Here is a 27,528-nt window from a genome sequence, read left to right on the forward strand (position 1 = left end):
TCTCTCTCTCGTCAGCTGATCATTTTCTTTGTTTCCCTCAACGAGGTGATCACGTGTCGCGTCCTCATCACCCCAGCTGAGGTCAGTAGACAAACACTGGTAGACAGACAGATACACAGACACACACAGACAGACACGCACACACACACAGGACAGCCAGGGGTACATGCCCGTATATAAGGATAACACAGACAGATGAATATATGTACAGGTATGTACACTCTTATACATACGAGTGCAGACATATAAACAGATGGACAGGTACACAAGCAGAAATAAGTGAGTGAGTGTGTGTGTGTGTGTGTGTGTGTGTGTGTGTGTGTGTGTGTGTGTGTGTGTGTGAGTGTGTGTGTGTGTGTGTGTGTGTGTATGAAAAGAGAGAGAGAGAGAGAGAGAAGAGAGAGAGAGAGAGAGAGAGAGAGAGAGAGAGAGAGAGAGAGAGAGAGAGAGAGAGAGAGAGAGAGAAAACGAAAGATAATGAAAGAAACAGACGGCATTTCACACACACACACACACACACACACACACACACACACACACACACACTGAAACACTAAATATAAATTGATTTTCGGCGAATCTGCGCGTCAGTCACTCACATACTCAATACTGAAATGGAGACGATGATTACCACTCTCCTCCTCTCTCCTCCTCTACCACCACCACCCACCTCCTCCACCACCACTAACGCCTCCACCACAATCATGGACAATAACACCAACGATAAAATCCTCCTAATGTTATTGCTACGGCTGCTGTCATCTTTCTTCTCTCTCTCTCTCTCTCTCTCTCTCCTCTCTCTCTCTCTTCTCTCTCTCCTCTCTCACTCTCTCTCTCTCTCTCTCTCTCTCTCTTCTTTGTGGAAAATGAAAGCTAACCAAGAGCTACACAGAGGATGAAAAAAGGAAGAGGAGGATGGAGGAGGAGGAGGGAGACAACGACTACGACAAAAATGAGTAGAGAGTAAAAAAAAAAGAATGAAGAAAACAACACTAACAACAACAACTACTACTACTACTACTACTACTACTACTATATGCGACAAAAGAGAAAGGAACACGTACACCTTCAAATAATAAGCTCATGACGGACATACCTGATGAAATGAGTGACGGAATTCATCAAGAACATGATTAGTGGTTATTAAATTCTTTACTTACACCACCAAAACACCACCACCACCATCACCACCACTACCAGCGTGTAATTAAGTTAGGTTAGGTTAAGTTAGACATATGTTATATTGCGAGTGTCTGTTATCTGACAATAAAATGTTTGATATTTTATTCATTTATTTATTTTTTTACTTAAACCATCACCACCACCAAGACTTATAAAACCGAAAACCCCCACCATCACCACCACCACCGACACCACCACCACTACCACTGCAATCACCACCACCACCACCACCTCCTACAAAAATCACCCTCATCACCACCATGCCCACTATCATCACCAATAACGACTTGCAACCACAGACACCATCATCACTGTAAAATTACCATTTTCTCACGATGACCACCTCCACCACCACCACCACCATCATCACCATCATCGCTATCATTATCTTCAGCACGATCTTTACGTACCATATCAATCTTCTTCTTCCTCCTCCCCCTCCTCCTGCTCCTCCTCCTCCTCGCTTCACACCAAGACATTTTTCAATTCCATGGAGACAGTGATCCCGTAACAAGGAAACAATTGGCCGCGGAAGGATTAGAGTTAAGGAGGAGGAGGAGGAGGAGGAGGAGGAGGAGGAGGAGGAGGAGGAGGAGATGGCATGAAAGACTCCTCGGTTCACCTGCTGTTTTCACTTGTTTCTGCTGTTTGTTTCTTTGTTAGTTTGGTTGATTTATTTGGCTGGTTGGTTGGTTGGTTGTTTGGTTGTTGTTGTTGTTGTTGTTGTTGTTGTTGTTGTTGTTGTTGCTGTTGTTGCTGCTGTTGTTGTTCTTAAAGGAAGACCATCACTACCACCACCACCACCACCACCACCACCACCACCACCAACATCAACAACAACAACAACAACAACAACAACAACAACAACAACAACCTCACTACACCACCAACATCAACCGGTGCTGTATATAGAATTTTATTTCCATTTACTTTAACAATTTCTTCCTTCCTTCCTTCCTTCCTTTTTTCCTTGAGGCATTACCACTATAACTGCTGATGATAGAGCACAGTAACAACAACAACACTGATGGTGATTGAATAAGTTCGCTGCCTGAGGTAGTAGGAGATTAGATAACATTTCTAACTAAACTGAATAACAATAGCAAGGCAAGTAACAGCAAGAACAAGATTGATAACAGTCTTTTTTTTTTTAATCAAAATGGAAATGAATTTTGTTACTTTTTCTTTCTTTTTTTATTATTTTCATTTGTGAGGATGGAAGGAGAACAACAAATTAGGCGTACAAGTATGAAATATACCTACCTATTTCCATCTATTATCCCCATCCATAAACCTGTCAAATCTTCTCTCTCTCTCTCTCTCTCTCTCTCTCTCTCTCTCTCTCTCTCTCTCTCTCTCTCTCTCTCTCTCTCTCTCTCTGTCTCTCTCCTTTATCAGTTTCTTTGACACATAAAAAATAATACAAAAGTAAATCAAACAAAAAGAATGAGCCATTCACCTCTCCACCTGCTCGAATACACACACACACACACACACAAACCATTATCAAGGTTGGGGAGAGAGTCACTATGCTAACAATCTCACCCCATTAGTACATAATTTGTACAATTACCCACGAAATGCGAGTCTGTTGGTGTTCGACACACATACACACACAGACACAGTGTGTAACTATGACTCCTGGAGGTCCCGGGATGGTGTCATGCCGTGACTCCCCGAGTGACGTGAAAACCCTCCTTGAGACTTAGTTACTGGGGAAGTCTGCCTCCTAGTGGCGCCCGCTGGAAACGTAGGAACAAGCCTGAAGGATTGGGCCTACGGCTAAAGTGCTTCCCCGCGAGATGAATGTGAGGCGGGGAGTTGGACAAATATTCCATCCTCCCTTCTCATAGACGTTCATAGAGTAATGGGGTTCCGCCAGGCTTCGGAGCCCAGAACAGCTTCACTGATCCGGAGTCCTTCTGCTCCTTCGAGTTCTCTATCTCGTTGGGGTGGGGGCCGTCAGGGTGATTTGCCGCGTCGGTGGGCCAAACCCACTTACCCTCGATAACGGTAGTCACTCTTGCGTTTCCGGGGTGACGGCCCGCTGGTGGGGAGGTAGCGCTCTTCCTGCCTTCAAATACCAGCGGGTTCATGGCTTTGATAATGGGGTACACGGTGCGGATGCGGTACCAGTCCCCCCCGGGTCCGAGGGGCGGGCATAGAACCTCTGTGTTTGTCCTTCGGATCAAGGGCGTCCTAGCAGAGCTCGCAGTCTGCGAACCGATGTTTCGTGCTGCGGCGGGTCTAGTAAAGCAGATAGCCAACCGCCCGGCTGAGGGTGGCGTCCTCAGACCGGAATCCTGTTGGGGGCGACTTCGGCAGGTAGGTTTCGCATCACCTGTGCCGTTGAAGACGGTAGGTGTGAGTAGTGCTGGCCCAGCCCACTATCCTGTCGTCCCCCCAAAGGGGTTGTCCTGGACGCCTGCTATCGGCTGCTTAGTCACCAAGCGCGGGTAAACGGCGGTCGGACAAAGCATGACTCGATCAAGGTAGCCCCACACACACACACACACACACACACACAGGGTCATTCACTTTCTCAATACCAGCACATAACTATCTCCCTTCTGTCGTCGTCGTCGTCGTCGTCGTCGTCGTCCTCCTCCTCCTCCTCCTCCTCCTCCTCCTCCTCCTCCTCACCTCTCATTAAGGCCAGGAGCTGCTCAGGTAACACATGTGACTAAAAGATAATACACTACACTACCGAATGAATTTTTTTTATTATCAGCTTTCACCACCTTCAACACTACAGGTAAAAATAGCATAATCCTTCAGCCAGATTCGCTTAGCTTCGTAATATTTCACGCTGGGAATCACCAAGCACTGACTAACACCTCCTCCACTCGTGCCCCGTGTAACGCTGCGTGGTAATGGCAATAAGAACAACAGTAATTACGCGCTGTGTAAATTATATTAGAGACGATAGAGTAGAGTTTAGGAAAAATGTGACTTGGTGAAAATTTTGTGTCGTGTCAGGAAAACGTAGAAGAGATTAATGGAGATGGGGAGACTTTAGAGCAATGTAAATTGGTGAACACACACACACACACACACACACACACACACACACACACACACACACACACACACACACACACACACACACACAAATTCACCATCGAGGCCAAACCAACAAATATTCAAGTGTTCCACGACTACCAATGGCGGCACTCTCCACAATAAAACATAAAACAGGTCCTCCTCCTCCTCCTCCTCCTCCTCCTCTGCATTATGGGAACTACAAGTTGGAGAGGAGCCAGACAGGCAGAGACGTAACTATTCACGTGAAGGTCGACATCCCCATGAAGACAATTGACTCTTCATTGCAGGCAACAAATGACTCGACAGAACACCCAGTACCCATGGTGAGCACCTACTGGGCATTCCAATCATGAGAAAATAGGATAGTAAAGAGATTACAAAGGGTTGGTTGACTGTAAACATTACAACTCCCCAAATACACTAAAATACTGGATTCTCACAACTCCTGTATCTCTACAAAACATCCAGTACCCATCGTGAGCACCTACAGTTAGAGCATTCCACTCATAAAATAAGAATTATATGATAAGAAAATGTGAAGACTACAAAAGGTTAGTCGACCCAAACAATGCGATTTCCCAAACACACTACAGCGCTGGGTTCCCACGACATTTGTATCTTTATAACACATGACAGATGGTTGGAAGTGAAGATACAAACACACACAAGTACACGTATTTACACGATGTTAGGTTAGGTTACACCATGTTAGGTCTGCATGTGGCAATCCCTGTACTGAACATACTCGTACTTACCTATTTCCACTCGTCATCCCCATCCATACATGTCTAACTTTCTTTTAAAGCTTCCTAATGACTCAGCACTAACAATCCAAGTGTTGAGTCAAAGAAAATGAGGTTAGCTTGGTAAAGAGATTATAGAAAACGGAAACGGAATAAAACAAAATAAATAAATAAAATTAAACTAAGATATTTTATTTTCGGCTACAGTGTAACGCCCCTCATGTGTTTCCTGGATGCTGCAGGTGGGTGTAGCTGGCTTTACTACATGCTGGTGAACACTTCCTAATGTAAAGTACTTATATCTGAGGTTGGTGAGTGTACATGTACATATGCATAACTTTCCCACAAAGAGGATGCCGATAAAAGTGTAAGCGAGCGAAACAAAAAGCTCCGGTAGAAAATGTGAAAGGTAAAGAAAGAAAGAAAGGAAAAATGAACGAAAAACGACGTTCCTAAGAAAAAAAAAAGAGGAAAAAGAGAAAAGAGAAAATCAAAGAAAGGAACAGCATTTCTGAGAAAAAAGAAAAGCAGACACAAAGGAAAAAAGGATAAAACAGAAACAAAGCAAAAAGAAGATATAAATAAAGAAAAAAAAACATTCCTAAGAAAGAAGGGTGGAAAGAAACATCCTTTAGAAAGAAAGACAGAAAGAAATACAGATAGAAGCAAAGCAAAAACCACATTCCTACATGAACTAGGAAACAAAACGCTGACCTTCACCTTGTATGCACCTCAGAGTATTACCTTGCTGGACGGTCCACTGAATAGTAAAGGTACCTGCTCCTACAACACCAGCTGCCATTTTTTCCTTGATATTTTATTTTATTCTATTCTATTTTATTTTATTTTATTTATATTTGTATTTACTTTTTTTTTTTTTTGTGGAGGAGTAGAATGAACCAGTTTCCGAATGTTGCCGTCCTCCTCCTCCTCCTCCTCCTCCTCCAGGCAGGACAAAGACCCGAGCAAGTCGTCCTGTTCGAGACACACAAATGACCTTCATAAAAAGATCATCTGTGCTTTGATGGTTCTTTTATATATTCTGGGCGTGTGGCAGTCTGACAAAAACGTGATTCCCCGGGGGAAGAGAGAGAGAGAGAGAGAGAGAGAGAGAGAGAGAGAGAGAGAGAGAGAGAGAGAGAGAGAGAGAGAGAGAGAGAGAGAGAGAGAGAGAGAGAGAGAGAGAGAGAGAGAGAGAGAGAGAGAGAGAGAGAGAGGATGCGTTACCATTATGTTATATATATTATTGCGTTCCTACTAACAGCTCATTTGCATTATCACACACACACACACACACACACACACACACACACACACAAAGTCACCTTCTCTCCTCCTCCTCCTCTTCCTCCTCCTCAGGTGTTCCCCCTCTTCCCTCCAGGAGTCAAGGGTTGGCGCGGCGCCAACACACACACACACACACACACACACACACACACACACACACACACACACACACACACACACACACACACACACACACACACACACACACACACACACATAAAACAAAAACAATACAACGAAATTACAAAAATAAAAAGAATACATTTAACTCCTATCTTTTGCGAGGATGTATACGTATTATCTGGATGGATTTCCAGCCCAGCGCTTTCTTCCTTTTAAGTCACCTTTAAGAACATAAGAACATAAGAAATAAGGGAAGCTGCAAGAAGCGACCAGGCTTACACGTGGCAGTCCTTTTGGGTCAAGCGAGCAACAAGGAAAACTAATCATATTCTATACCCTCAAACCACATGGAACGATAAGATGGAAAGCAGCAGCAGCAGCAGCAGTAGCAGCAGCAGCAGCAGCAGCAGCAGCAGCAGTACTAGTAGTAGTAGTAGTAGTAGTAGTAGTAGTAGTAGTAGTAGTAGTAGTAGTAGTAGTAGTAGTAGCAGCAGTAGTAGTAGTAGTGAAAATATAATTAATAGTTATAGCAGTAGCAGTGGATACGGTTCCATATGTTCCCCAACTCTTCATCTTTGTCAGCGTCTGCCTCACTGAGAGTGTCTTCTTTAACCTTCAACACTGCCTGGGCTTAAGGATTTCCCCGCGCCAAAAGAAATAAGGTCAACACTCTGGGCCGCGGGGAGTCATGCCACTGGGGAGATTCTTCCCCAGGTATTATAGGCTCCACCTGCCTCCCACAACCAACCGGCCATCCACGCTCCTGATTCACCTGGAGGAAGTCTTATTCACAACCATTACGCAGTCAGGTAGAGGATCCTGTCTTTATTTTCTCAAACATGTGGCTGCCTAATGTTTTTCTCCACAATCTGTTGATCTTATCGTCCTGACACGCATCAGTTACAGGCCTCCGCTGCGGTTGTGACTATCGCCAATTCCCCCCTGCGTGGCCTGCGAAGAGATACAGCCGAGTAATCCTGGTGAGTGGTGGCGGGCTGTAGCCTGGCTGGCCGTTGAGCTACACCATGCCATGTCCTCGCCGCGCTGCCTCGGCCCAAGCAATAACAGAAAGTTTCACCAGTGACAAGTCTACAGCCTTGTAAGCCACGTCCTCCCTGATGTTCTGACGTTTTACACACCTACTATTTCCTGGCTTGTCTGAGTTAAGCCCAAGTTATGTCGGCAAAACGGGTCCCTCGTCGACATCATAGTTTCAGAACGTTAACCGTGTCGTAAATAATTATTACACTGCGGCAAAAATTTCCGCCAGTGCGCCGCAGTGAGAGGGAAAGAATGTCCTGCCATCGCAGCTGCATCGCATCACGTCAGGGGACACCGCGACACCTTTCATTTTGAGTCACTGGTGTTGCAAAGGCGGCACCACAATCAACAGGCAATGCTCAGACTGAAATAAATGTTGGCGGGCCTCATAACCCTCCTTGAAAAGCATCACCACTCCCCTGCGAGAAAACATGCGTGCAGTGCACAAGTGTAAGTCGTCAAGCACAGCCTCGCACTCTCCAAGACCATGAAGGAACCTGCTGCTTACCACTTGCACACAGCGGCATTCACCCACTCTCCCAAACAGTGCCAGATGGACACGTGAACGTTTGTTCTAATCTAAGAGACAACCCACATGTTAACAAACGCATGGCATAACAACAACGCTTTTTGTCGAGCAATGTTTCTCGTGTGCTCGCCTCCCGGTGACCCGCGTTTATCCCTCGTGATTCTCTGGCGATCTGACCTGACTTGACTTTGGGCACGGCACTGGAGAGGGGATGAGGGACGAACGAACCATGGTCAATGACCTTAGGACGTCAACCCTTCCTCTTGCCCTTGCTTGCGCCACCAAACCTGTTTCCATCACAGAGCGCCGCCACACAACTATGCACCTATTCTACAGAGGATACACTGCCCCACGGCGGCACAGGCTGCAGTTGGCCACATTCCCTATTTCGATGATGGACAAGAAAACACACCTGTCACAATTGGCGCAATACCAACACAAAGAGTAACCTCCACACACGTACCACCACATACATCGAGAGGCTGTTGCTCTCTCAGGAACAAATATCTCTCGAGCAGCATTAACAAAAGGTAAAAAAAAAAAAAAACAATATATTATGAGTGCTGATTACACTTAGGAATAAATTAACTGTGTGTGTGTGTGTGTGTGTGTGTCCTCACCCTCCCACAATAATCTTATTTATATTCAACACACGTCATGTCCTCATTCACGGTTTCTCCTACACTGCGGCATCTTCCCCTCCACATACACACCCACTTCTCTCTCTCCTCACAATGCATAATCCCCTCATTTAGCGACCTTCCTTATGTATATACACTTTCTCCACCAACCTTCCTTTCAGTCTTCCTGCAACCCAAGAGGAACAAGGAAACAAATGGAGACAGCAAAAGGACAACCATACCATCAACAACTCTCAATACCTTCATACATTGACCTTCCCTGGCGTACCCAACCTGCAGTCCTCCCTCTCCTCTCCCTCCCCATGGCCCTGCCCTGAGCACCCTCCCCTGTCCCCCAGCGATGAACCTGCTCCCGCCTGGTGTCCAAGTGGTGGTGGGTCGCGAGGACGGCAAGCAGTAGTGAGCCGGGTGCTGCGGGAGGTACTTGCCTCAAACCGTCGCTAGCATGGCGCAGGTAAAGATTCCCTCGATAACCAGGCTAGGTTGTATAGCGTGTGCTTGCGATATCCTAGCGAGGGTGTAAAGCGGGTGGAGTGGTAGGACTCCCTGCCGTCCAGGGAGATGGTGTTCGGGAGTACTAAGTGCCGGGGAGGTTATTAGTGGAGTACTTCTGCCCGACAGATGATAGCTACAACTAGATTCAGAGTGGATGTGAATATCTACAGGAATGATGAGACTCCCTATGGTCTAAACCCTAGAGATGTATGATGGAGTATTAGAGACCAGGGAAATTATTATTACTGGTCGATAGGTCATAACTACCACTAGATTCTTAAGTGCATGTATGTACACATTTAAGTTGGTAACGTAAACTTGGCAAGTTAATCATTTCACTGCTAAGGTCAGTAATTACTAATATTCAGAGCACTGTAAAATAAATAAATAAATAAAAACTTTCCAGGAACAGAAAAAGAGAGGACGTTAATTTTGTCTCGTCTAGGCCACGAGCAAGTCTGTAATACGATAACGTGCATGTTTGTTCACAAACAAGTATATGTGATCGTGGGTAAGTTGTGCAGCACTAAAAGGGTCACTGCTGGGAGACGCACTACTAATATTCACTGATGTAGTGTGAATGCTACTCGTTACTTGTCTATTAGTAATATTCTCGGAGTTGTGAAGAAAAGAGTTGTGAAGAAAGAACAATGTTAAAAGGTTCATCACTCGAGATACACCATATCTCGGTTCCTTTTCATTGTCGCTAATAGAAGTAGATATAATGCAGAGCTATGAGTCTCAGCCCCCCTCCCCCTCTCAAACGTCTCGGTTTAACGGATATTAAGGTTTTAAAAGCTATTTCCATAATTACAGTGAGTTTAATAAGGATTCTTTATCCTTATCCCGAATAATCATTTGTGTGGCCTTCGGTAATAGTCCACGTCTAATGCGTTTCAAAATACGAGTCCTTACATATGACCAGCCTAAAATATTCCAATGAGTTTAACGAGGATCGGAATGGGAAAAACTACTAAAACTATAAAACCCGAATAATCATTTGGGTGGCCTTCGGTAATGGTCCAAATTTAAGACGTTTCAAAATACGACTCGCTGCGTGCGGTCAGTCAACAGCACACTACACCATCAGGAAAGTAGCAAGCATATCTGTCTCTTCTCAGGTCCAGCCAGCAGGTCCACCATCTTTCATCTCCCACCACCCCCCACTGCTCTGTATGCTGTTTGTGTTTTGTTTCCAGTACAGATCATGATGCATGCCCATGTTCACAGCTCTCTCTCTGACATCATCCTTTATAGTGAAAATCCGCCGAGTGCACATATAACTTTATTATTATTATCATTATTATTATTATTATTATTATTATTATTATTATTATTATTATTATTATTATCATCATCATCATCATCATCATCATCACCATCATCATTTTATTATTATTATTATTATTATTATTATTATTATTATTATTATTATTATTATTATTAATATTATTAATATTATTATCACAGCAGTCCAGTGGTATAGGGATTAGGTAGCCAGTCCAGACTTAAAGAGATTCCAGCTTCAAATCTCAAGCTGGGCAGAGGTAAATTAGTTGTATTATCATTATTATTATTATTATTATTATTATTATTATTATTATTATTATTATTATGATTATTTTTGTTATTATTATTATTATTTCCTTCAGCAGTGTAGCCTCTGATGGAAGGTACAGAACACAAGCTGTGACCTTACAACCCAACAAATACTGAAGGCTGCAACAGTTATGACTCCTGTGTGTGTACTTATCTAGTAGTCGTATTTACCTAATTGTGGTGTATGGAAAGTTGAGTTACTCTCATGAGATCCCATCTCTGTTCCAACTTGTCAATTTTACTTAGGAGTTATGAATACTCTTGGCATTTATAATCTCACTGTGCAGATAACTCCACACACCAATACACCAATAGGGAATAGGGAACAGAGTAGATAAAATTAGATCAGCAGAAATAATACCCTGTCCAATGATTTTTTGTTTATTTGTGGTTTCACATGGAGAGTTGCATTTTGTTCTCACAAAACATGTCATGCTTTCATGTCCTGCAGAGTCAATAATGCACACAGTAGTTAATTCTGTCAATGTATGGAGTGTCTGGATGATGTATATAGGCATTATACAGTAAAGTGAATCATGCAGACCATCCAAACCTACAAAAGACATACATATAAGGCTGGAGACACCACCTAATCCTTTATCACAATCAACAAAATGTATTACTTTTGTGTCAAACAGTTGTGGCAAGTTGTGATGATAGTGTGCATGATGACCAAAGGACACAGTATGCCGATGGAAGATACTGCAAAGTCTGCCAAAGACAGCTTGCTGACTGCAGAGCATAACAATACCATGCTCATCAAGGCACAAGATGACAGCTCTACACATTCTAATCCTCCACAAGAACATGGTACGATGCATCAAGTAGCTTTCCTCACCTACAGTAAGAATCCCCACAGTTATTTCCCTAAATACCTGACACCACTCCTCTTTTCAGGACCTTCCATTACTGAAATAACACATCACAGATTAGCATCATCAGTAAAGTATCCTGACCATGCTAGTATGCTTCCCATTGTCCGCAACAGAGGAGAAAACTGCAAAGGGCCTGGGGTATTTCCAGATCCTACAAACTGCCAGTTTTTTACATTGTGAGTACTACATGACCTCAGTTTTCATTTGCTTCTGCTAAATAATAGGACTATAAAATCATAAAAAGCTAAATAAGAATAAACACATGTATATACTTCATGCCCTATATATGTGTGTGTGTGTGTTTGTCTGCATTTTTATTTTTTTTTTTGGTAGGAGGGGCACCAGCCATAGGCAACAAAACTGCAATGAAAAAAAAAGGCCCACTGAGGTGCTAGTCCCCAAACAGTCAAAAGGGGTAGTCAAAAATTACAGGATAACTGTCTTCAAACCTCTCTCTTGAAAGAGTTCAAGTCATAGGAAAGTGGAAACACCTGCCAAAATGATAATTACTCCCAGTGAGGTCTAAAGCACTGTTCAGGGGATGCTGTGAACTTATCATTAAACCCAGCTGTGACCTCACTGAACGTTTCCCTTTGTCTCACAACACAAGGGGGCAGTCACAGCCTGCCCTCTAAAGACAACTCTCTTCCTCCACACAAAACTACAAGCACCTAATAACACACACACCCTTCACTCAAAAATTTTAAAATCATCATGGCGACTCCTACACCTGCCTCGGAGTCCCCATCTGGGGAGGGGACCATAAATGTCCCCAGGTCGGACTGCCTTTCTGTCGACGACCCTAAGTGTCTTGACACCCCCCCTCAACTTTTTCTTCATTAACTTCTGCAACATTCACAGTCTAAGATCTAATTTTCAATCTGTAGAACACCACCTCTCCTCTTCTAAACCTCATCTTCTTTTCCTCACTGAAACTCAGGTGCCTGAGGCAACTGACAGTAGCCCCTTTTCTGTTCCCTCCTACTTTCTCTATCCTCATTTTCGATCCAAAGCTGGATGCTGCATTTATGTGCGCAATGACTTAACCTGCTCTCGTGCCCACGCTCTTGAATCTTCCGAGTTTTCCACCATCTGGCTACGACTACAGAGTCACTCTCATATTAAATTTACCTGTGCTGTATACCTCTCACCTAACTCCTCTGATTATAAGAAATTCTTTGACTACTTAACTTCCAAAGTGGAGCACATTCTGACCCTCTTCCCTTTTGCAGAGAACTCCATTCTTGGAGACTTCAATGTTCACCACCAGCTTTGGCTTTCCTCTCCCTTCACTGACCATCCTGGTGAACTAGCCTACAACTTTGCTATCCTCCATGACCTAGAGCAATTGGTGCAACACCCTACTTGTATTCCTGACCGTCTTGGAGATACGCCCAACATTCTTGACCTTTTCCTGACCTCTAATCCTTCTGCTTATGCTGTCACCCTTTCTTCTCCATTGGGCTCCTCCGATCACAATCTCATATCTTTATCTTGTCCTATCGCTCCAATCCCTCCTCAGGATCACCCTAAGCGAAGGTGCCTCTGGCGTTTTGCCTCTGCTAGTTGGTGGGACCTGAGGAGGTATTTTGCTGATTTTCCTTGGAATGACTATTGCTTCCGTGTCAGAGACCCGTCTTTGTGTGCTGAGCGCATAACAGAGGTGATAGTGTCTGGCATGGAGGCATACATTCCTCTCTTTTTCTCGTCCTAAACCTTCTAAACCTTGGTTTAACACAGCTTGTTCTCGTGCTATACATGATAGAGAGGTGGCCCACAAAAGGTACTTAAGCCTTCCATCACCAGAATCTCATGCACTTTATATTTCTGCCCGGAACCATGCCAAGTCTGTTCTCCAACTAGCCAAAAACTCCTTCATTAACAGAAAATGTCAAAACCTTTCAAGATCTAACTCCCCTCGTGATTTCTGGCATCTAGCCAAAAATATCTCCAATAACTTTGCTTCTTCTTCTTTCCCTCCTCTATTTCAACCAGATGGCACCACTGCTATCACATCTATTTCTAAAGCTGAACTCTTTGCTCAAACCTTTGCTAAAAACTCTACCTTGGACGATTCTGGGCTTGTTCCTCCCTCTCCTCCACCCTCTGACTACTTCATGCCACCTATTAAAATTCTTCGCAATGATGTTTTCCATGCCCTCGCTGGCCTAAACCCTCGGAAGGCTTATGGACCTGATGGGGTCCCTCCTATTGTTCTCCGAAACTGTGCCTCCGTGCTTGCACCTTGCCTAGTCAAACTCTTTCAGCTCTGTCTGTCAACATCTACCTTTCCTTCTTGCTGGAACTTTGCCTACATTCAACCCGTTCCTAAAAAGGGTGACCGTTCTAATCCCTCAAACTACTGTCCTATTGCTTTAATTTCCTGCCTATCTAAAGTTTTTGAATCTATCCTCAACAAGAATATTCTTAAACATCTATCACTTCACAACCTTCTATCTGATCGCCAGTATGGGTTCCGTCAAGGCCGCTCTACTGGTGATCTTCTGGCTTTCCTTACTGAGTATTGGTCATCCTCTTTTAGAGATTTTGGTGAAACTTTTGCTGTTGCCTTAGACATATCAAAAGCTTTTGATAGAGTCTGGCACAAAGCTTTGATTTCCAAACTACCCACCTATGGTTTCTATCCTTCTCTCTGTAATTTCATCTCAAGTTTCCTTTCTGACCGTTCTATTGCTGCTGTGGTAGACGGTCACTGTTCTTCTCCTAAATCTATTAACAGTGGTGTTCCTCAGGGTTCTGTCCTGTCACCCACTCTCTTCTTATTATTCATTAATGATCTTCTAAACCAAACTTCTTGTCCTATCCACTCCTACGCTGATGATACCACCCTGCACTTTTCCACATCTTTTCATAGACGTCCAGCCCTTCAGGAGGTAAACATATCACGCAGGGAAGCCACAGAACGCCTGACTTCTGATCTTTCTAAAATTTCTGATTGGGGCAGAGCAAACTAGGTATTTCAATGCCTCAAAAACTCAATTCCTCCATCTATCAACTCGACACAACCTTCCAGACAACTATCCCCTTTTCTTTAATGACACTCAACTGTCCCCCTCTTCTACACTAAACATCCTCGGTCTGTCCTTTACTTATAATCTGAACTGGAAACTTCACATCTCATCTCTAGCTAAAACAGCTTCTATGAAGTTAGGTGTTCTGAGACGTCTCTGCCAGTTTTTCTCACCCCCCCAGCTGCTAACTGTCTACAAGGGCCTTATCCGTCCATGTATGGAGTATGCTTCACATTTCTGGGGGGGTTCCACTCATACTGCTCTTCTAGACAGGGTGGAATCAAAAGCTTTTCGTCTCATCAACTCCTCTCCTCTAACTGACTGTCTTCAGCCTCTCTCTCACCGCCGCAATGTTGCATATCTAGCTGTCTTCTACCGCTATTTTCATGCTAACTGCTCTTCTGATCTTGCTAACTGCATGCCTCCCCTCCTTCCGTGGCCTCGCTGCACAAGACTTTCTTCTTTCTCTCACCCCTATTCTGTCCACCTCTCTAACGCAAGAGTTAACCAGTATTCTCAATCATTCATCCCTTTCTCTGGTAAACTCTGGAACTCCCTGCCTGCTTCTGTATTTCCACCTTCCTATGACTTGAATTCCTTCAAGAAAGAGGTTTCAAGACACTTATTCATCAATTTTTGACAACTGATTTGACCCTTTTATGGGACTGGCATTTCAGTAGGCATTTTTTTTATTAGATTTTTGTTGCCCTTGGCCAGTGTCCTTCCTACATAAAAAAAAAAAAAAAATGCAGATGCAAATAATCTGGTTTATTAAAAACAGATGAAGGTTTGGTAATGCATCACATTTCCAAATACAAAAAAGAAACATGTAGGCCAATCAGTAGATAAAAGCATCAACTACAGGCAACATTTATGTGATGTTGTACCTATTAAAATTCTTCACAATGATGTTTTCCATGCCCTCCCTGCCCTAAACCCTCGGAAGGCTTATGGACCTGATGGGGTCCCTCCTATTGTTCTCCAAAACTGTACCTCCGTGCTTGCACCTTGCCTAGTCAAACTCTTTCAGCTCTGTCTGTCAGCATCTCCCTTTCCTTCTTGCTGGAAGTTCGCCTATATTCAGCCTGTTCCTAAAAAGGGTGACCGTTCTAATCCCTCAAACTACCATCCTATTGCTTTAATTTCCTGCCTGCCTAAAGTTTTTGAATCTATCCTCAACAGGAAGATTCTTAAACATCTATCACTTCACAACCTTCTATCTGATTGCCAGTATGGGCTCCGTCAAGGCCGCTCTACTGCTGATCTTCTGGCTTTCCTTACCGAGTCTTGGTCATCCTCTTTTAGAGATCTTGGTGAAACTTTTGCTGTTGCCTTGGACATATCAAAAGCTTTTGATAGAGTCTGGCACAAAGCTTTGATTTCCAAACTACCCATCTACAGTTTCTATCCTTCTCTCTGTAACTTCATCTCAAGTTTCCTTTCTGACCATTCCATTGTTGCTGTGGTAGATGGTCACTGTTCTTCTCCTAAATCTATTAACAGTGGTGTTCCTCAGGGTTCTGTCCTGTCACCCACTCTCTTCTTATTATTCATCAATGACTTTCTAAACCAAACTTCTTGTCCTATCCACTCCTATGCTGATGATACCACCCTGCACTTTTCCACGTCTTTTCATAGACGTCCAACCCTTTAGGAAGTAAACACTTCATGCAGGGAAGCCACAGAATTCCTGACTTCTGATCTCTCCAAAATTTCTGATTGGGGCAGAGCAAATTTGGTACTGTTTAATGCCTCAAAAACTCAATTCCTCCATCTATCAACTTGACACAACCTTCCAGACAACTATCTCCTCTCCTTCAATGACACTCAACTGTCCCCCTCTTCTATTCTGAGCATCCTTGGTCTGTCCTTTACTTATAATCTGAACTGGAAACTTCACATCTCATCTCTAGCTAAATCAGCTTTTATGAAGTTAGGCATTCTGAGATGTCTCCACCAGTTTTTCTCACCCAACCCCCCTGCTACTAACTCTGTACAAGGCCCTTATCCATCCATGTATGGAGTATGCTTCACATGTCTGGGGGGGGTTCCACTCATACTACTCTTCTAGACAGGGTGGAATCAAAAGCTTTTCGTCTCTAACTGACTGTCTTCAGCCTCTCTCTCATCGCCGCAATGTTGCATCTCTAGCTGTCTTCTACTGCTATTTTCATGCTAACTGCTCTTCTGATCTTGCTAACTGCATGCCTTCCCTCCTCCCGCACCCTTGCTGCACAAGACTTTCTTCTTTCTCTCACCGCTATTCTGTCCACCTCTTTAATGCAAGAATTAACTAGTATTCTCAATCATTCATCCCTTTTTCTGATAAACTCTGGAACTCCCTGCCTGCTTCTGTATTTCAACCTTCCTATGACTTGAATTCCTTCAAGAGGGAGGTTTCAAGACACTTATCCTTCAATTTTTGACTACCACTTTGGACCCTTTTCTGGGACTGGCATCTCAGTGGGCTTTTTTTTTTTTTATTGGATTTTTGTTGCCCTTGGCCAGTCTTCCTCCTACATAAAAAAAAAAAAAAGAAAACACTGCTCTGTTCATGTGTCCTCTGATGGCAAATTACAGTACCAGCGTCCATGAAGTATAGCATAAAAGTTTTGTAAAATAGGATGTTAAACTCAAAGATCTAAAGAAAGAGAATGTATAAGGATATCATTTCATAATGAATATTATAAAACTATGCATATGTACCTATATCAAGGATTTAATTGTTTTTTTTTCTTCTTCCTTTCTTTCTTTTCAAGTGTTACCCAATTTTTCCAATGGACTAAATTGTAATATTCCGTTCTTCAAATACCATCCAAAATGTAAAGATCATTTTAGAAAAATATAAAACATCTTTTTCTTCCTATTTTTAGTATGATAATTATTTATGATTATTTTATCCAGCTGCATCCATCAGTTTCAAGGTTCCCATCCATTCCTACAAACTTTAAATACCTGTGAAAAAGGCTTCCACTTCAATGCATTGATAGCCAACTGCATTAAAGGGGAGTGCTTAGAAGTGGACATTGGTCCCCCAAGCCACGATCCACCACCACCATCTCCATCTCTAACTGAGGTATGTGTACCAGGCATCTTAAATAAAAAAAAATAAAAAAAATAAAAAAAAAAAATATATATATATATATATATATATATATATATATATATATATATATATATATATATATATATATATATATATATGAGGCTCCCAGAGCCAGAGTGACATAAGCAGCCTCGTGGCTGAAATTCTTATTTTTATTGCATTGTCTTTCCCAACCTTCCTACCATGACAGGAGAAAGCACGGACATCAGAATGGACCCAGCAAAGGGATAAAATATCTATCCAAGTGAAATTATCCACAGAACCTTGCCGCACTTAAGTGATAGCTATCAGTTGCTGGGGCCAGAGAGAAGTAACTCCTTTGCCACAGCAGCGCAGGAAGAGCCAGACAATAATGCGTCATGCTGCAGGTCACTTATCACGATGGGGCACTTCCCCACTATCGCACCCACACAATTCACACTCTCCTTCCCTCCAGCCTGCTTGCTACCCTTAAATGACAGGCTGCTGTCTTAATTCTGCTTTTACATAACACGTAAGCTTTTCATTATTATGACAGACAACAGCGTAGCCACTGAGAAGTAGGCCCCTCCAGAGGAAGAAAATTGAAGAAAAATATCACTAAAAGACAAAGAAGTATGGGGGAAGCCAACATGAGCTTTGGAAGTATCAGATGATTTTATTTCTTTATATTCTCTTATCCTTTATACCGGTATATTTTAATAACGTTTATTAGTTCTTTTGTTTTAGTTCCTTCCATTTTCATTTTTTTATGTTTTTATCATTATCTTTGTGTTATTCTTAGGAAGTTCTTGTATGTCACTTACTTTTTTGCTTCATAAAATTGATAAGTTCACTTAAAAGAAGACTTTTTAATGGTTGTGATTCCCCTAGAGTACAAGGAAAATAAAACAATCTGATAGAGTAAAGGAAATAAACAATGTGTGGGTGCTAGATACAATTTTAATGTAGCTGTGTGATGTCCTTAACAAAATATCAAAGAAAAAATGCAGTCACCTATTTATTTTTTAATAATATAATTTAACTGTAACTTCATAATGTAATTCAACCAAACAGTTGTAAAGGGCATAAATTACTGAATATTTTGATACCAATCATTACTTTCTATTTCAATCCAGTGAAGAGATATCGCATTTTAAAACACGCAAAATTTGAAAGTGTTTTTCTCCATTTTTAATTTTCAGTGCTTACATCACTCTGGCTCTAGGCACCTCATTTATATATATATATATATATATATATATATATATATATATATATATATATATATATATATATATATATATATATATATATATATATATATATATATTTTCCCTAAGTGTAGCCAAAACCATCAAATCATGATATACCATCACATCTCTCCAACATTCATTAAAAACGTAAAATATATCTTCAAACGTGTAGTTTGTAAATGGCTATCTGGCACAAACCATTCAATGACTGGTTTTGCTTCTTTACATTTTCTTTTTTGCTTGCTGAAATTCACTGTCATAGTTACGAGAAGCAACTGCCTATTGATAATAATGCTCTTGTTGCCGCTGCTGCTAATTATGATGATGATGATGATGATGATGATGATGATGATGATGACGATGATGATGACAACAGCTTTATAACTGTCAATTTTAATTTCAATGTGAACAGTTTGCAGTGAGCTCTGTGACACCATTATCAACACCTAAGTAAGGTGTTACATATATACAAAGAAATTATGCAGTTGCTAATCTTCTTTCCTGATTCAAGCCACTGAGCATTATCCTGACTAATATCTTTCTCCTCCTTGGCACCTTCCTTCAGATTCCCAGTTGGTCCATTAACACCCCAGCATGGTTTGAGCAGACACCCTGGTGGTTTGAGGTGCCCCCACCCTGGTATCAAATCCCACCTTCCTGGCTAAAACCAAATGATTTGACTGAACAAATACAGGTTGAAGCAGGACCAGGTCTTGAAATTCACAAGCCAGACCAGATCATTAAAAATGTTGGAGTGCCAAACCAGTCCTCGCCTGACGGGAAAGATGCTCCCTTCTACAACGATAATAAATCACTACGGTGAGATTGTGACACTTCTGCACTAATAAAGAATTGAGGTTTACATTCATCACCTTGCATTAAGACTCTGCACAAAGGACGGGCATCTACATATAGTAGGCCATTACAGTTTGTTTTTCATGCTTACTAAGCTGCCATTAGAATAGAGGCCATCAAATCAGAAGGATAAGGTTAACAGTATATTGTAGTGCAATAATTCATCACCAATTTTGTGAACTGATCTACGACCCAACTGTGACCTCCCAGAACGTTTCCTTTTGTGTCTCACAAGACAAGGGGGGAGTCACAGCCTGCCCTCTAAGGACAACTCTCTTCCTTTATACAATGCTACATGCACCTAATGCACACACACCCTTAATTCAAAATTTATAAATAGTTTTGGTTAATCTTTTTTGGTCTTTTCCTTTGGGGACTGGTACTTCGGTAGGCCTTTTTTTTTTTTCATATAAATTTTGTTGCCCTTAGCCAGTGCCCCTTTTACATAAAAAAACATTTTAGTGGTAATGGGCTCCTAATTATGACAGAGAATATATATATGCACACAGTGCTAAATGTGAGAATATCAGCGAATTGCATCACAAGACTATAGCTCACCTAAAGAATGTTCCTTACCTTTCACAGCTTTTTTGCCTTTACTTTTTTATAACATATAAATTTTCTTAAATTGTGCAGTATGAGTCATGATACTGATGACAATTGTAGTATGTACTTATTTAAGTTAAGTATCATATATTACACGAATGTCTCTCACTTCCCCAACAGAGTCCATATTCCAATCAGCATTGTGCAACAGTGACCTGCAAGGTGCAAAGGACCCAGAGTGCCAACAATGAACTTTCATAATGAGCTCACTTTAACAAATGTGCAACCACTATTAGTTTCTTAATAATATGAGTACATTTTTCCAAAATATGTCTATTCATCTATCTATTTATCTACTTATCTGCAGGTGCAAGTGTGTGTGTGTGTGTGTGTGTGTGTGTGTGTGTGTGTGTGTGTGTGTGTGTGTGTGTGTGTGTGTGTGTGTGTGTGTGTGTGTGTGTGTGTTACCTAGTTGTAATTTACAGGGCCTGAGCTATGCTTGTGTGGTCCCATCTCCATATCTACACTTGTCTAGTTTTTCCTTAAAGTTGTGCACACTTGTTGCCAATACTACATCCTCACTGAGTTTACTCGATAATTCTATATTTCTCAATGGGAAACTGTTTTTTTTTTGTTTTTTTTTATGTTATTCAAGTACCTTCCTTTTCTTAGTCTTCTGGTGGGGCCTTCTGTGTATCTGGCATTTTCTACTTCTCTTAGCAATAGTTTCTCATTATCAATTTCTTCCACTCCATTCCACAATTTATAAATTAATATTAAATCTGTCCCCTTCTCTTCTTTGTTCCTATGTTGGCAGATTCATTTCCTTTAACCTGTCTTCATATATTAATTCCTCCAGTTCTGGAAGCATCTTCATTGCCATCCTTTGTATTCTTTCTAGTTTTTTGCATGTTTTTTCTTGTGGGGAGACCACACTGGTTCAGCACATTCTAGCTTTGGTCTAATCATCATGGTAATTACCTTTCTCATCGTTCTTTATTCGTGTAGTAGAATGCTGTTCCAATATTTCTCACCATTCTATATGTATCTCTGAATATCTTTTCTACACTCTTCTCTGACTGTTGACTATCCTGTATTATCACTCCCAGATCTTGCTCGTCTTGTACTCTTATTATTTCTTCATTTTCCATTTTATATGTCCATTTTGGTCTCTTTTCACTTTTTGCCATTTCTATTACATAACATTTTTTCACATTAGATTCCATCTCCCATTTCTTACTTCAGTCCCAGATCTTATTCAAATCTTTTTGTTGAATTTCAGTCTTTGTTGTTTCTCATGTCTTTATAATTTTGCATTGTTTGGAAAACAAACTCACGTAACTCTTTAATCCTTCAGGTATATCATTTATGTAGATCAGGAAAAGTGTGTGTGTGTGTGTGTGTGTGTGTGTGTGTGTGTGTGTGTGTGTGTGTGTGTGTGTGTGTGTGTGTGTGTGTGTGTGTGTGTGTGTGTGTGTGTGTGTGTGTGTGTGTGTGTGTGTGTGTGTGTTTGTGCATGCATGTGTATGTGTGCACAAGATTACTAGCCTTTATCAAACTTTAAAATTATTGGAATAAATTATTTCATAAAAAAATGTTTTTAGCTTCTCCCAAATCACTACTTTCATCCTGTTCCATGAGTGATCACCACACACTTGTACATGTGAGGAGGCAGTATTCTCTGAATAACATCACACATGATTATGTAGAATTCTATATAATTTCTAGCAAGATCACTATTGCAAATGTGTGTGTGAATGTACACATACAAACACATGCACACACACACAGCCATCACCTTGCATTATACAAGTATCTATACATCTTGACCCACCCACTCACATTGTCTGTTATTCTGAATCCATGCTTAACAAACCCATAATTGGTTAAAAATTAATGGAAGAGCATATCAAATTTTCTGTTACAAAGTTCAAGGATCAAACTCCAAAACTCATCTTTTAAAAGTACAATGTTATAACCTCTTGGCTAAAGTTGACATTAACCCCGACCACTTACCTACTCAGGATCATACACACATCATCCATGGGATAGCAATAAAGCAATAAACAACATCATAGATTGTGCATCATGAAGAATCAAAGTCCTGGACAGATTTCTGAGTCTTAACATTTACAAGGATTCTGGAATTTCCTCTTCCCACTACCAAGCAGCCTGATATCCATGGGAGAGGAGGGACATCAATTAAAAACAAACATCATTCTTACCTTGAATGGCAGACTGGATACATCTCTGGCCTGAAACCTTGATCTTAGTGGAGGGTCAAGAGGGTGGCCTTGGTAAGGGGGAGAGGGGAGCCCCAAAGCTATCACCCTGAAGTCCTGACTCACACGTACAAGATGCATCTGGTCCAGCTCCTCTTGAGAGTGTTCCTGTGCAGAAAACAAGTTAAAACCAACAGGCCAAGATAGGAGTTACAAATCACATTTTCTAAATGTATGTCTGTACTCTCTGAGCTTACAACTTTTGGCCTCTTGCAGTCTCTACTGGTCTTACAGGACATGGGGTTCTCCACATGAGCAAAATATTCAAAAGAAATAAGCATCAGTGTCAGTGAAAGATATAAAGATTCCAGCTGAAGAAATTCCTAGTATTGTTCCATCACCTCTTTCAGTCATCTCTAACAGCATGCTGAAAACTACAAAAATTCATATTAAAAAATTCAAATGTAGTTATCTTTACTATTCTCAAAATAATGATGGTTTCAGTGTTTCTGGGACACAGTCTATAATAAAAAGAATGAGCACATCTGCGCTTGCCACGTACCTCAAGTAATCGGTCATATCTGTGACTGGCAATCAAGAGACGCCCATCCTCAAGCTGCATTTCTCTGTTTTCAAGAAGATTATTGAGCACTGGTAGCACATTTCTCTCTGCCTTCTCTACTCCTTCCAAAACAAGGACCCTTCCTTCTACAGCTGCCCGAACTGCACTCTGTAAACCAAAGACATTGATATTCACTTAACTTAAACTCATTCCATCTCTTACTCTGTGAAACAAATTAGAGAAGTTGTAAGCCTCCATGGGAGACACCAATGTTGAGTTCTACACAAAGAATTAGTTTGACAGGAATAATAGGCAATCTTTAGAAAATCTGAATAGTATCTCCTCAGATCTTACCAATTGCTGCATCATTTATCCTTTTATTGTTTGTTCAGTACACTTGCTACTAAAACACACTATTAAGATCAACTCCTCACTATAATTCATATCCTCACTCCATAACCTCTTACCTGATCATGGTAAAAGGACGTTCCACCTCGTATCTCCCTACGCTGCTTGAGGTCAGTGTCAGTGGTGTCTCTTGTCAATGTGACAAACTCTAACTCTCTCTTTGTGAGCTCTAAGTAGGAAAGTGCCAGCTGCCTTCGTAGTGGGCCTGGAGGTCCTATTAGGAAGACGTCTTGTCCTAACTTGTCCTTCTGCAGCAGCCATCGCAGGTGTTTCAGAAAGGACTGAGGGAGACCTTGCTGTACTGCAGATATAAGGGAATATTAATGAATAATAACAATAACTAATAATAATAATAACAATAACTATTTTATCTTTATATGCTTTTTATGCTGACCAAGGTATGAAAACAAAACTATGAAGACACTAAAGACTGCTCAAAAGAAAAAAAGAAATGACAAAAGAAGAGATCCAAAAATTGAGCACTCCTTGGGATGAGGGCTGAATATATTAAGTATTGCAGCAATAGAGAAAGAATGGTAGTCATAATTTAAAAGTGATTAAATGTATGCTGCCCTTTTAACAATTCCATGAAATATACTGATCACAGTGAATTATTGACTGGTAAAGGTCTTATGCTGGCTCTGTGTGATCAATCATCTCCCAGAGGCACTTCCACTGTTCTTACACTCATTCTTTGTTTTTTCCAATACCCTGTCAAGCAGCAGGAAGCCTCATACAGCTGCTTACCTCATAAATAATTTTATTATGTGTAATTGTCTCTGCATTGACTGTTTACAAATTTATACACAAGTTAACAGACACATGTAATCTTTATAATGAAACCTTAATTTCTCCATGAAAATAACATGGCAAATAAGTTCATTAATTTACTTCCTCTTACACAGTTCCCATCACACACTTAAAAAATTACAGTTGCTTAGAAAAAATAAACACTGTTGACATTATTACATGTGCCATTAATGTGATTTTTCATACTTTATCAATTCAAATATCAATGATTAAACTACACACTTGCAAAAACATACGGCAAAATTTCTTACATGTCATATGTCTGGTATGGAACAGATCTGCACAAGATGTACTCACAGTATCCAATGGGCACAAGCTGTGGTTGATGTGGCTCCCTCAGCTGCCTGGACACATCACCAATAGTGACTTTAGAGGAGTCTGCAAGATGAAGGAACAAGATAAATACCAAAGCTTACATATATTTTTTTTTTATGTAGGAGGGACACTGGCCAAGGGCACCAAATTCCAATAAAAAATAAAGCCCACTGAGATGCCATTCCCATAAAAGGGTCCGAAGTGGTAGTCAAAAACTGAAGGATGTGTCTTGAAACTTCCCTCTTGAAGGAATTCAAGTCATAGGAAGGTGAAAATACAGAAGCTGGCAGGGAGTTCCAGAGTTTACCAGAGAAAGGGATGAATAACTGAGAATACTGGTTAACTCTTGCATTAGAGAGGTGGACATAATAGGGGTGAGAGAAAGAAGAAAGAAGAAAGCCTTGTGCAGCGAGGCCGTAGGAGGAGGGGAGGCATGCAGTTAGCAAGATCAGAAGAGCAGTTAGCATGAAAATAGCAGTAGAAGACAGCTAGAGATGCAAGACTGTGGCGATGAGAGAGAGGGTGAAGACAGTCAGTTAGAAGAGAGGAGTTGATAAGATAAAAAGCTTCTGATTCCACCATGTCTAGAAGAGCAGTATGAGTGGAACCCCCCCCCAGACATGTGAAGAATATTCCATACATGGACAGATAAGGCTCTTGTACAGAGTTAGCAGCTGGGGGGGGTGAGAAAAACCAGTGGGGATGTCTCAAGAGTGCCCAATTTCATAGAAGCTGTTTTAGCTAGAGATGAGATGTGAAATTTCCAGTTCACATTATAAGTTAAGGACAGACTGAGGATGTTCAGTGTAGAAGAGGGGGACAGTTGAGTTTCATTGAAGAAGAGGGGGACAGCTGAGTTTCACTGAAGAAGAGGGGATAGTTCTCTGGAAGGTTGTGTCGAGTTGATAGATGGAGGAATTGAGTTTTTCAGGCATTGAACAATACCAAGTTTGCTCTGCCCCAATCAGAAATTTTAAAAAGATCAGAAGTCAGACATTCTATGGCTTCCCTGTGTGAAATGTTTATTTCCTGAAATATTGGACGTCTATGAAAAGACATGGAAAAGTACAGGATGGTATCATCAGTGTAGGAGTGGATAGGACAATAAGTTTGGTTTAGGTCATTGATGAATAATAAGAAGAGAGTGGGTGACAGGACAGAACCCTGAGGAACACCACTGTTAATAGATTTAGGAGAAGAACAGTGACTGTCTACCACAGCAGCAATAGAATGGTCAGAGAGGAAACTTGAGATGAAGTTACAGAGAGAAGGATAGAAGCCGTGGGAGGGTAGTTTGGAAATCAAAGCCAAACTCTATCAAAAGCTTTTGATATATCCAAGGCAACAGTAAAAGTTTCACCAAAATCTCTAAAAGAGGATGACCAAGACTCAGTAAGGAAAGCCAGAAGATCACCAGAAGAGTGGCCTTGACAGAACCCACACTGGCGATCAGATAGAAGGCTGTGAAGTGATAGATGTTCAAGAATCTTCCTGTTGAGGATAGATTCAAAAACTTTAGATAGGCAGGAAATTAATGGAATAGAACAGTAGTCTGAGGTCACCCTGTTTAGAAACAAGCTGAATGTAAGGCAAACTTCCAGTAAGAAGGAAAGGTAGATGTTGACAGACAGAGTTGAAAGAGTTTGACTAGGCAAGGTGAAGCACAGAGGCACAGTTTCAGAGAACAATAGGAGGGACCCCATCAGGTCCATAAGCTTTACGAGGGTTTAGGCCATGGAAAACATCATTGCGAAGAATTTTAATAGGTAGCATGAAGTAGTCAGAGGGTGGAGAAGAGGGAGGAACAAGCCCTGAATCACCAAAGGTAGAGTTTTTAGCAAAGGTCTGAGTGAAGAGTTCAGCTTTAGAGATTGATATGATAGCAGTGGTGCCATCTAGTTGAAATAAAGGAGGAAAAGAAGAAGCAAAGTTATTGGAAATAATTTTGGCTAGATGCCAGAAGTCACGAGGGGAGTTAGATCTTGAGAGATTTTGACATTTTCTACTAATGAAGGAGTTTTTGGCTAGTTGGAGAACAGACTTGGCATGGTTTTGGGCAGATATATAAAGTGCATGAGATTCTGGTGATGGAAGGCTTAAGTACCTTTTGTGGGCCACCTCTCTATCATGTATAGCACAAGAACAGGCTGTGTTAAACCAAGGTTTGGAAGGTTTAGGTCGAGAAAAAAAGTGAGTAATGTGCGCCTCCATGCCAGACACTATCACCTCTGTTTTGCGCTCAGCACACAAAGACGCATCTCTGACATGGAAGCAGTAGCCATTCCAAGGAAAATCAGCAAAATACCTCCTCAGGTCCCTCCAACTAGCAGAGGCAAAACGCCAGAGGCATCTTCGCTTAGGGGGATCCTGAGCAGGGATTGAAGTGATAGGACAAGATACAGATATGAGATTGTGATCGGAGGAGCCCAACAGAGAAGAGAGGGTGACAGCATATGCAGAAGGATTAGAGCTCAGGAAAAGGTCAAGAATGTTGTGCATATCTCCAAGACGGTCAGGAATATGAGTAGGGTGTTGCACCAATTGCTCTAAGTCGTGGAGGATGGCAAAGTTGAAGGCTAGTTCACCAGGTTGTTCAGTGATGGGAGAGGAAAGCCAAAGCTGGTGGTGAACATTGAAATCTCCAAGAATGGAGATCTTTGCAAAAGGGAAGAGAGTCAGAATGTGCTCCACTTTGAAAGTTAACTAGTCAAAGAATTTCTTATAGTCAGAGGAGTTAGGTTAGAGGTATACAGCACAGATAAATTTAGTTTGAGAGTGACTCTGTAGCCATAGCCAGGTGGTGGAAAACTTGGAAGATTCAAGAGCGTGGGCATGAGAGCAGGTTAAGTCGTTGTGCACATAAACACAACATCCAGCTTTGGATTGAAAATGAGGATA

General features: G+C 41.5%; 2 protein-coding genes across 6 annotated transcripts in view; one reads left to right on the forward strand and one right to left on the reverse strand.

The window, feature by feature from the left end:
* The window catches only part of LOC135099830 (von Willebrand factor A domain-containing protein 8-like), a 48,540-nt gene that overhangs the window by 16,374 nt on the left and 4,638 nt on the right, over positions 1-27,528 (reverse strand). The window contains exons 4-7 of the mRNA XM_064002412.1: positions 24,613-24,693; positions 23,565-23,806; positions 23,098-23,265; positions 22,539-22,703 (exon numbers count right to left, since the gene is read on the reverse strand). Coding sequence (XP_063858482.1) covers positions 22,539-22,703; positions 23,098-23,265; positions 23,565-23,806; positions 24,613-24,693 — 656 coding nt within the window. The remainder of the gene's footprint in view (positions 1-22,538; positions 22,704-23,097; positions 23,266-23,564; positions 23,807-24,612; positions 24,694-27,528) is intronic.
* Positions 8,894-22,385, forward strand: LOC135099828 (uncharacterized). Of its 5 annotated transcripts, none has more exons than XM_064002405.1 (7): positions 8,977-9,045; positions 10,742-10,825; positions 11,324-11,495; positions 11,583-11,736; positions 17,497-17,668; positions 19,478-19,731; positions 20,494-22,385. In XM_064002405.1, the coding sequence occupies exons 2-7, from the start codon at positions 10,817-10,819 to the stop codon at positions 20,525-20,527; spliced, it is 795 nt and encodes a 264-aa protein (XP_063858475.1). In that variant the 5' UTR covers positions 8,977-9,045; positions 10,742-10,816; the 3' UTR covers positions 20,528-22,385. The 5 variants fall into 5 exon arrangements, with proteins under 5 accessions (XP_063858474.1, XP_063858475.1, XP_063858476.1 ...); XM_064002406.1 differs by having other exon boundaries at positions 8,981-9,045; positions 10,739-10,825; XM_064002407.1 differs by lacking the exon at positions 8,977-9,045 and adding an exon at positions 10,615-10,633.

The sequence above is a fragment of the Scylla paramamosain genome, chromosome 4 (assembly GCF_035594125.1).
Source record: "Scylla paramamosain isolate STU-SP2022 chromosome 4, ASM3559412v1, whole genome shotgun sequence".
NCBI lineage: Eukaryota > Metazoa > Arthropoda > Malacostraca > Decapoda > Portunidae > Scylla > Scylla paramamosain.

Bases quoted from the DNA above. Each gene is read 5' to 3' on its own strand.
- LOC135099828 (XM_064002404.1), top strand. The intron at 11,496-11,582 runs GTACGATGCATC...TCCTCTTTTCAG, and splicing joins TAATCCTCCACAAGAACATG to GACCTTCCATTACTGAAATA. The intron at 19,732-20,493 runs GTGAGATTGTGA...CTTCCCCAACAG, and splicing joins AACGATAATAAATCACTACG to AGTCCATATTCCAATCAGCA.